Source organism: Populus trichocarpa, chromosome 18 (genome assembly GCF_000002775.5).
Source record: "Populus trichocarpa isolate Nisqually-1 chromosome 18, P.trichocarpa_v4.1, whole genome shotgun sequence".
Classification (NCBI taxonomy): Eukaryota; Viridiplantae; Streptophyta; class Magnoliopsida; order Malpighiales; family Salicaceae; genus Populus; species Populus trichocarpa.
Genome location: NC_037302.2, coordinates 11,036,545 through 11,047,832, shown reverse-complemented (window position 1 = coordinate 11,047,832; position 11,288 = coordinate 11,036,545). Strand labels below are relative to the sequence as shown.

Genomic DNA, 11,288 nt, shown 5'->3' with positions numbered 1-11,288 from the left:
ATAGATATAATTAGAAAAAACATAAATGGAAATATTTTTTTTATTTGAGTAATGGCTTTTTATTTATTTATTCTCTTTATATCTGTCCTGGTTTTTGTAGAGGTAGATTCAAATAGTACTGATAGGGTACCAATAATTAACATAACATTTTCTATATAAAAAAAAAAAACATGTACATAGACGCATATAAAAGGAGATAGGTATAGAGCACTTGAAGGAAGCCTCAATCTAATTATCACCGCAGTCTCTCTCTCTCTCTCTGTTTCTTAATCTCTGGCCCTTTTCTTGGGATGTACAAAGTCTCATTGAATGGCCTTTAACTCCATTTCTCTTCTTCTTCCTTATTGAGTTCACATATAATCTTGTTACCAAAAAACCAAAAGAGAGATTCTTTTTTGTTTTGTTTTTGTATTGCTCTGTGTTCGTGGTTTCTCGGCTAGAGTTAAAAGATGGAGAAGGCCACTAGTCTTGAGGAGATCAAGAATGAGACTGTTGATCTGGTATAAGTTGTTTTTGCTTATTCAGCACTTCAATATTTCTCTTTTATGTTTCTTAAATCTTACTGCTTCTGTTACTGCTCTGGCTCAAGAAAACTTGAATGGATTTGCGTGCATGTGATTGTTGAGATCTATGATCATATATAGCTTAATAGAATTTTAGTTTGAGCCCATTTCCAGATATGTTCAGATCAGTTGGAAACGGGAGATGGGTAGTTTTGCTTCTTACACTTTTGTTTTCATCGATTTGTTGCAGGACTAATCCTCCTGTTTATAATCTTGAGCTCTTTTCATACAGTATTTTCTTTTAAATCCTTCTTTTGATTGTTGTAAGAACAGAAAAGTTGAAACCAGTCTTTTCTTACAAGGAATAGTTGTCCACTGGGGTCTGAGAATGATTTAACTGTTTCTATGGTGTCTTGTTAAGTTTCAAGTCTTATGAGATGAAAACGACCATTAAAATTCTGAACTTTTCTTTTTGCAAAAGCTATCGTATTTTAAGGCATTTTCTCACAAAAATGGATCTGAACACGTGAAAACAAGTCAAGAAAGACAGATAGAAGGAGCTGGCTATGTTTTATTTATGTCATCAATTATTAATGCCTACACCAAGTTATTTCCTACTTCAAAAAAACTCTCTCTCAGTGTTCAGTGCCTTTTGCTAGCTTCTTTTGGAATTTCTGGTACATTTCCGTGGTACTTTAGCCTTTTCGCAGTTTTTTCACTTTAATTTTCTTTTGTATTCGTTTTTTTTTAACTTTTAGTTTTCTCTCTCTCACTTTCAAACAGTACTGATTATTTCTTGGATTCATAAAATATTTAATGATTCTGATGATTTGACAAGTTTGGCCCTTGATTTTCTTGGAATTTGCACCGTAGACCTCAGATCTTATGCTCTAGGGAGTCGTGCCGAGCGTGAGTAACACTTACCAATTAGATTTGCATAAAGTGGGGGCTGTCCCATGTGAGATAGCACATCTTGTCATGTGTGTGAGTCAACGCTTTTATGATTCGGCAATACCTTGTAACCGCCCGAGTTTAGCAGAGTCACTTGTCGACTCTCCTTTACTCGGTCTCTAATGGTTATTTAAAACAAGGGAATTAAATGATCCAAACATTATTTTTTTTGTGTGTCCAGAGCAGACAATTTCATGTTCAGACCATCGGTCCGATCATATGGGTTTATGGAGCGTTCCTCACTTGAAAAGAATCAATCTTTTGAGAGCATGTGAATTGTAACTACTGTAGCAAATCTGATTGTGCTATAATAAGACGTGCATAATTTTATGATGGCACCTTCTGCATACAAATGCTAATAATTGCAACGTTTTCTGAGTTTGATTTTTGTTAATAGGAACGGATTCCGGTTGAGGAAGTGTTTGAGCAATTGAAATGCACCAAAGAAGGTTTGTCCTCAGAGGAAGGAGCCAGCAGGATTCAAATCTTTGGCCCCAACAAATTGGAAGAGAAAAAGGTCCCTATTGAGACATTGACCAATACTTGAAAGTGAATATTTCATGTTGTATGCTGATTTATGGACTAATGATAAGCATTTCAATGAACAGGAAAGCAAGTTTCTCAAGTTTTTGGGGTTCATGTGGAACCCTCTATCATGGGTTATGGAAGCTGCAGCTATCATGGCTATTGCATTGGCAAATGGAAGTGGGAAGCCCCCGGATTGGCAAGACTTTGTCGGTATTATTTGCTTGCTTGTGATCAACTCTACCATTAGTTTCATTGAAGAAAACAATGCTGGCAATGCTGCGGCTGCACTCATGGCTGGCCTTGCTCCTAAAACCAAGGTAATGTTTTTTTTTCAAGGAACTGTGTATCACATTTAGTTGGCTATGTGCAAATTGGCTAAAGTACTCTGTTCATACATATGTATTATAAACCGTAAGATATCTTCATTGGCTGCATGTTTTACGGTATGTGAAATCTGATGGCTTGGACAAGCCTCTAAATTGTCATTTATTTTGGTTGATAGTGGGCTAGTTATCAAGCTTTTTGTTTTTTGGTCAGTGACCATGCGTCAAGCATTGCCTATACTTTATGAAAAGTGAAAAGAAAAGAACATGATCTACTGATTAATGCTAGATGCTGGAATGCTGCCATAATAATGACAAAGAAGAAAAGAAAAGCAGCCAACACTTGCTTAAATATTAATTTTGATTAATTAATTTTATACTTAACAACATTTCATGCAATGTTGGTGTAGGTGCTTAGGGATGGAAAGTGGACCGAGGAGGATGCTGCAATTCTGGTTCCAGGAGACATCATTAGTGTTAAATTGGGAGATATTATTCCTGCCGATGCCCGTCTTCTTGAGGGTGATCCTTTGAAGATTGATCAATCTGCCCTCACTGGGGAGTCACTTCCAGTAACTAAGCACCCTGGTGATGAAGTTTTCTCAGGTTCCACTTGCAAACAGGGAGAGATTGAGGCTGTTGTTATTGCTACTGGTGTCCACACCTTCTTTGGAAAGGCTGCGCATCTTGTGGACAGCACCAACCAAGTTGGTCACTTCCAAAAGGTTCTCACTGCTATTGGGAACTTCTGTATTTGTTCCATAGCAGTTGGAATGGTTATCGAGCTCGTAGTCATGTACCCAATTCAGCACCGCAGGTACAGAGATGGAATTGACAATCTTTTGGTTCTATTGATTGGAGGAATCCCCATTGCTATGCCTACAGTCTTGTCTGTGACGATGGCTATTGGATCTCACAAGTTATCCCAACAAGGTGCTATCACTAAGCGTATGACTGCCATTGAAGAGATGGCAGGTATGGACGTACTCTGCAGTGACAAAACTGGGACTTTAACCCTCAACAAACTGAGCGTTGACAAAAACTTGATTGAGGTTTTTGCGAAGGGTGTGGACAAAGATCATGTCGTCCTGCTTGCCGCCAGGGCCTCTAGAGTTGAAAATCAAGATGCCATTGATGCTGCCATGGTTGGAATGCTTGCTGATCCAAAGGAGGTAAAACTCTCTGCCTTACATAATCTGACACAAAGTAATGAACGTGAGCGCTTATCTCATGTGCATGTATGCAGGCAAGAGCTGGTATAAGAGAGGTGCACTTCCTTCCATTCAATCCTGTGGACAAAAGGACTGCTTTGACTTACATTGATGCTGATGGAAACTGGCATCGAGCAAGTAAAGGTGCTCCTGAGCAGGTGCCTTGTTGCTCATATTCTTACTTCAGATTTCAAACCAACTTTTTGTGTAACGCTAAGAAAGATTAGTGAATTCTCATGTCCTAACTAATTTGTCCTGTGAATAGATCCTCGACCTATGCAATGCCAGGGAAGATGTTAAGAAGAAGACTCATTCTTGTATGGATAAGTTTGCCGAACGAGGGCTCCGATCATTGGCTGTTGCTAGACAGGTTTGAATGACTTACATTGATATGCCGCGGCATTCCTTTTCTTTCTTTTATTATTTATGGCAACAATATCCTCTTATTATTGATATTGTGGTTCGGATGCAGCAAGTGCCAGAGAAAAGTAAGGAAAGTCCAGGTGGTCCATGGGAGTTTGTTGGCTTGTTGAACCTCTTTGATCCTCCAAGACATGACAGTGCTGAAACCATCCGTAGAGCTCTCAATCTCGGTGTGAACGTCAAGATGATTACTGGTAACTAATTATATTCTTTGATAATCTATTTAGAGAATGCCACGGTGATTGTTTTTTTTTTTTTTTTTTTTAATGTTGTGGCTTATTTTATGGTGGTTCTAATTTCCAGGTGATCAGCTTGCTATTGCAAAGGAGACAGGAAGAAGGCTTGGAATGGGAACAAACATGTACCCTTCCGCTTCTTTACTTGGTCAGCATAAAGATGCAAGCATTGCTTCTCTTCCTGTAGAAGAGTTGATCGAGAAAGCAGATGGGTTTGCTGGCGTGTTTCCAGGTGGGTGCTTTCGTTATGCCACCTATGAGAAAAAATTGAGCACTTTTGGATCTTGATTTGGATACATTACTTATTCTGACTAAATCCATTTCCTTTATAGAGCACAAATATGAAATCGTGAAGAAGTTGCAAGAGAGCAAGCACATTGTCGGAATGACTGGTGATGGTGTTAATGATGCTCCTGCATTGAAGAAGGCAGATATTGGAATTGCTGTTGCTGATGCTACAGATGCTGCAAGAGGTGCATCTGACATTGTTCTAACGGAGCCTGGATTGAGTGTCATTATAAGTGCCGTTCTGACCAGTAGAGCTATTTTCCAAAGGATGAAGAACTACACTGTTAGTTGCATTCTTCTAATTTTCTTGACCAAGCTCACAAGTTTTTTCCCCTTCAGTTTCTTTTTTCTTTATAACAATCGGTGACTTCGATGCCTTCCCTCTTGCAGATCTATGCAGTCTCTATCACAATCCGTATTGTGGTAAGTAGCTACTGACAGTTCCATTAGAACGTAATATTGAGACTTTGTCATATAAATGCAACATAATTCATTTTTGATGTTAAATTCGAATCTGGCAGTTTGGTTTCATGCTTATTGCTCTGATATGGAAGTACGACTTCTCTCCTTTCATGGTTTTGATTATTGCTATCCTAAATGACGGTGAGTGGGATGAACACTGTTTTGAAATTCTTACATTGCTTTTTAGCCTAATGTGATGGTTTTAGAGCATTGAGTATTAACTTGTCATGGTTTTCAGGTACAATTATGACAATCTCAAAGGATAGAGTGAAGCCATCACCCTTGCCTGATAGCTGGAAACTAAAAGAGATATTTGCCACTGGAATCGTACTCGGTGGTTACCTGGCTCTGATGACCGTGATATTCTTCTGGGCAGTGCATGATACTGATTTCTTTTCGGTAATAGACACCATCAAACTTATAGGGAGTAGTAGAAAATTGCTCTTTGACTGATCGTTGTGTATTTTCATTTTCCACATATGCAGAATAAATTTGGTGTCAGATCTTTGAGGCACCATGATGAAGAAATGATGGGGGCTTTGTACCTTCAAGTCAGTATTGTGAGCCAAGCTCTCATTTTCGTGACTCGTTCTCGCAGCTGGTCCTTTATTGAACGACCTGGTCTGCTACTACTGTCTGCTTTCATGCTTGCACAACTGGTAATTTTTTTCTCCTTATCATGTATATCCACTACCTCCTTGATGTGATTTGGAGGTGAAGAATTCCTTAGGAAATAATCTAATGCATTCCGATTTTCAGGTGGCGACTCTGATTGCTGTTTATGCCAACTGGGGGTTTGCAAGGATCAAGGGAATTGGATGGGGTTGGGCTGGTGTCATCTGGATTTACAGTATCGTTTTTTATTTCCCACTTGATATTATGAAGTTTGCTATCCGCTACATCCTAAGTGGAAAGGCTTGGCTCAATTTGCTGGATAACAAGGTACGTTAATTTTTCAAAACACTGATCCTTTTCAGGGAGTTGAATTTGTATTTGGCAGCTGCAACTGAAACTTTCCATACATTTTTCCTTCTGTGACAGACTGCCTTTACCACCAAGAAAGATTACGGTAAAGAAGAAAGAGAAGCTCAATGGGCTCATGCACAAAGGACCTTGCATGGGCTCCAACCACCTGAGACAGCTGGTATCTTCAATGAAAAGAGCAGCTACAGGGAGTTGTCTGAAATCGCAGAGCAGGCTAAGAGACGAGCAGAGGTTGCAAGGTATGCATCAATCAACTTACCAAGAGCATTCTTTATCGAACCTTTCCTTGCTTGATATTCAATCTAAACCGATTTAGTCAAGATTGGATTTTATTTTCCTGTCATCAATCAACTTACTAAGAGCATTCTTTTTTCCATGTTAAGGCTTCGGGAGCTTCACACACTCAAAGGGCATGTGGAGTCAGTTGTTAAACTCAAGGGCTTGGATATTGATACCATCCAGCAGCATTATACCGTGTAAAAATCCTGGAATAAATTTACCTGAGATGGAAAGGCCTAAAGTTCAATGACAAACCCTCAAGAACATCAGATAAGGCCTCAACAGCTGAAAACTTTTCTAGATAGGGGAGAAAATGGTATTAGTATGAATCTCCTGATCTGTTTACATTTCTTGTCTTTGTGTGCTTTAAACTGCTGGAAGAGAAAGGGCTGTGCTTCCCTACTTCTTGCTCTATCAAGGGCCATGTAATGCCACCTGGTTACACAGTATTTCCAAGTTTTTTAATCTTAATTTTCTTCTGCTTAACTTCTTATAATCCTGGCGTTTCCATTTCTTCGCTATATGCATTTTCTTCATTGTAAGTGTACTATAACAAGACATGCTGTGACGACTAGCAAAAAGATTCGGATTCCCCAGTGCTCAGCACATCAGCAACGTGAAGGGTATTCACAAAACAACAGCTAATAGTAGCCTTCAAGTGTTTGATTTTGCCAAGGGCAGCAACTTAAGAGAAAAACATTGTATTAAGTGTAGAAAAACATTCGGTGGCTTCATGCCTCGAGGGGCTGATATTCGTCTACAGAATGTTTGAAAATTGAAAACAACACAGCATTTAAAGCTGGCGTCAAATTTGACGAAAAAATGAGCAAAACACTCCCCTCTTCTGGGAGGAGGGGCAGTGACTTCCTGCATGCTGAAAGTATGAGGACTAGGTATTGGCCGATTATGGAGATAGTGCCTTGCAATTGTATATATAGCCAAATACTACCTTTTTTCATAACACAAAGCACCAAATCAACCAAAATCATAATATTAAACCCAATTTTAAAAAAAAGTAACAATGCAAGATTATTCATTGTTTGACAAGAACTATTTCGAATTCACAATAATTGTGTCAAATTCAAAATAATGGCCTCGGATTTGTTATGCAGTGGATGCTTAGAAGTTACTTTTGACTTGCCTCCAATCGGTTGCGATTTGATTTTGATTGAAAACTTAATTTTTTATTTCTATAAAGATAAATCTTGATTTATATTTTTAAATAAAAAAAAATATAAGAAGTGAAATATATATATATATATATATATATATATATATATATATATATATATATATATATATATATAACAATATAAAAACTATATATAGAAAAAGACAAGAAAGAGTGTGCGTTGGGTCTGATTAAAAAAAATTAATATTGTAAAATGTAAATGCACTTTCGCATATGAGAGGTACTTTTTCTAGCCATTCCCTCTTTCCTCGTCAATTCTTTCTATTTATTAAAATGAAAAAAAGGACAGTGAATTGAAAAGGTACATGAAATTGACAAAGAAACTAAATTATAAATAGATTTAAAAATAGGAATTAAATATAATTTTTAAGACTTCAATTAATAATTAATTATTTTTTTTAGTTAAGGGATTATATTATAATTAAGAATTTACATTTTAAACTGAAAGACTCGATTCAAAATATTTGATAGGAAAAACTCTATTGATAAAGAGAATATATAGAGCATGTGAATGTAATTGGAATTTGGAATAGACTAGATCTATGTCCTGCATGACGTTATGGCCCAATTAATTATATTTTTTTTAACGTATAATAAGGATGCTTAATCAATAATAACATTTTTAAAGAAGTAAAAAAAATTTGTTACTCGAGTCATTTACTTGACTAAATCCAATAAAATCGAGTAATATAATAATCTAATTTAGATGGTAGGCAACGATAGCAGACGAACAATATAAAAAACATTTAGTAACAATTAACTCAAACAAATGAGCCGCTAATATCATACTCGAAAGGAGAAGAAAGAAGACACCGCTGAAGACTCACAATCATTCTATTGTGGACATCGCCCACCACCAGAAGAGCCTGCTGAGATGGTTTAAATTCCACAACAAAAAGTTGCATGATGACATTGAAAGAACCGTATGGGTCGCTAGAGCAACGCCCTGAAAAAAAAAAAACAAAAGGAAGTAATTATCCACCTATATCCAATCAATCAATTCTAATTAATTCAAGAATAAAATATATTTTAAAAAATAAATTTAATAAATAATAATAAATAAAAAGACTCGAGATAACCCAATTAAATAAATAAAAGAAAAGATATAACAAAGGATGCAGAAAGTTGAAAAAAAATATAGAGCCCAATCTCTAATTAAATAAATACTGAAAGATGAAACTGAAAAAATTAAGCTTTAAAAAATGATAAATAAAACAAATCAATCCTGAGCAAATCCCTTAAAGCTAAGTTAATTTTCAAAACTTGCAACCCATGAAATCCTAGAAACGGGCTTAACCAAGATCAAATCCAAACAAATTAAATGTTGAAGGGTGAAATCGAATAAAAAAATATCAATCTAAAAACTTTTAAAGAAAAAAAAAACAATCAAAAGATTAAGGATGAGATCTAATAGGAAAAAAGTAATGGAGGGTGAAATCAAAAAAAAAAAACTCAATTCTAAAATTTATTTCAGATTCTATAAATAGCAATTAAAAAAGTGGAGACTAAATTTGACAAAGCATGAAATTGAATGAAAATGAAATTGAATGAAAATGAAATTGAATTAAAATTTTAATTTTATAAATAATTTTAAATAAAACAAACAATAACCAAAATAGCATGGACTAAATAAAAAAGGAAGATAAGTTTAATGGGTGATTTGAAAAAACATAAGGCAAGCATTAACACCGAGGAAGAGAGATGAAAGAAAGAAGAAAAAAGTTATTTTTCTATGCTTTTTTTATATGAAAATACAAAACTAACCCTCAATTGGAGCTTAAAAAGTTATTTCTTTTAAGGGTAGTGAAGTAAAATTATGGTGTCGTCAGAACATAAAATACTCGTCTTGTCCCGAATCAATTTAAAAATACCAAAATGACCCCATTACACAGATAATTCTACCCTCAATCATTAGCCAATTAGATTTTTTTATAAGGGTAAGAAAGTGAGAAGACGATTCCTGTCCACAATGTAATGTGTCTAGATGAATAATATTTTCACCTTTCCTTTTAGTTATTTTTAATAGGGATTACCAGAAAGACAAAAGAAAAAACACAAAGAAACAAATTAATAAAAAAACACCCTTCAATAGTCAATTGTCCATCACTCTCTTGCCTCCAAAATTCTCTAAAGTACTAGTTCTTATCCCCATAATCATTATGGATCGATTTATAAGAACCTTGTGTTTTCAACCTCCCGTAAACCTGGTTCAGATGTGTGTGACACTCACGATGCTTTCTATCTCTTAATTGACTTGTATGGACTTGACAAGGTGGATGCGAAGGTATCTATGGAGTAGAAAACTTTGATTGTCAAAGGCGAAGGTGCAAAGCAAGGGGATGATGAAAACAATGGCAAAAAATTATAATTATTATACAAGTCTAATGAGTCATGGCTAGGTGACGAAAGATGTTGCGGTTGTTGTGGTGTTTAAGTGTGTGTTTGATATTGTGATATAATGTACTTTTCAAACGTGGTTTTCATTTAAAAATAATCAAGATAATTGTTTTCAGATTTTATTTTTTTATTAGTATATCAAAACCATCATAAAACACTAAAAAAAGCATCGATTTCATGTTTTTTCATACCAAACACTCTTTTGAAACGCACCTAAACACAACTTAAAACGCAATGCCAAGGAGAGAGTTGATGTTTTCCATGTTAAGGTTGTGTACATTAAATGTGGGTTTTCATTAATTTCAATTAGTGGTAACTAGATTGATGGGTCGTGCTATATTATGGGCCGAACCAAATTTCTTTCAATATAAAAAAGAGTTTAGGTGGCTTAAGCATTCTTAAAAAAAACAAAAATACTATATGAATTGGGTTATTGACTTGACTAGATTTAATAATCTCAGATAATTTAATAATGCGAATAAAAAAATACAATGAAAATAAATAAACCGATAAAAAATGACAATGATTAACTCAAAAAATGAATGTGTATCAATACCAAGAAAGATATCCTCCAAATGTTCTTAAAAGGTCTCTGTGTTCTTATTTGATAATGAAGCAAGAATTAAATAAGAATGCGATAACGCTATAGAAAGTAAAATGAAAAAAAAATTCAAAGCTTAATTTCAAGCAAATCAAATATTGAATAATAAAATTAAAGAAAAAATTATAATTTAAAAAGGATAAATAAAATCCCGACCCGAGCTTACTCGTTTTAGCATGCCAAATACGCAACCAGGTTGTGATACTAGGGTAATCCTATAAAAACAAATTGAATAAAACTTAAAAGGTCAATTATCAAACAAGGAATGTCGTGGGCAAAACTGGAAAAAAAAACTTAATTTTTTTAAAGAAAAGCAATGAAAAAAAATATCAAGTCAACTCAAATTAATTTATTAAGCCCGCAACTCAGGACACGAGATCAGGAAAACCCTATAGAAAGGAAAGTGAAAAAAAAAGCACGAAGACCAATTCCTAACTAATCAAATATTGAAAGATGAAATTGAAATAAAATCAATTTAAAAAAAAACATAAAAAAAATATCAAAGTCAATCCAAGCTAATCCTCAAAACCCGTAACCTGGTCATGTGCTCAGGACTGACCCTATATAAGGAAAGTCTTAAAAATAATGAAACAAAATTTTCAATTAACCAAATATTAAGAGATGAAACTGAACAAAAAATAAATAAAAAAGGATCCAAAATAAAAAAAAAATAGCAATAAAAAAAATGAAGACCGAATTTGACAAAAATAAATTGAAATGTTGAAGGATGAAATTGAAAGAAAAAACTCAATTAGGAAAATGATTAAAAAATAAATAGTAATCAAACGAATGAGGACCAAATTCAATATAAAAATTAAATGAAACCAAATGATGAAAGATGAAATTAAAAAAAATCAATAAAAAAACAAAGAAAATAGAAATCATGAGAAAGATAACCAACTTCAATACA

At 34.7% G+C, this 11,288-nt stretch overlaps 1 protein-coding gene across 1 annotated transcript; it reads left to right on the top strand.

Moving 5' to 3' along the window:
* The first annotated feature begins 204 nt into the window (after positions 1-204).
* On the top strand, positions 205-6,684 carry LOC7461575 (plasma membrane ATPase 4). The gene is made up of 16 exons (XM_002325002.3): positions 205-500; positions 1,852-1,971; positions 2,063-2,299; positions 2,716-3,477; positions 3,552-3,674; positions 3,782-3,886; positions 3,989-4,133; positions 4,243-4,407; positions 4,508-4,746; positions 4,854-4,886; positions 4,985-5,066; positions 5,164-5,324; positions 5,411-5,584; positions 5,685-5,867; positions 5,967-6,148; positions 6,293-6,684. Exons 1-16 carry the CDS (start codon positions 450-452, stop codon positions 6,387-6,389), a joined length of 2,859 nt encoding a protein of 952 aa, XP_002325038.3. The 5' UTR covers positions 205-449; the 3' UTR covers positions 6,390-6,684.
* Positions 6,685-11,288: the final 4,604 nt, after the last annotated feature.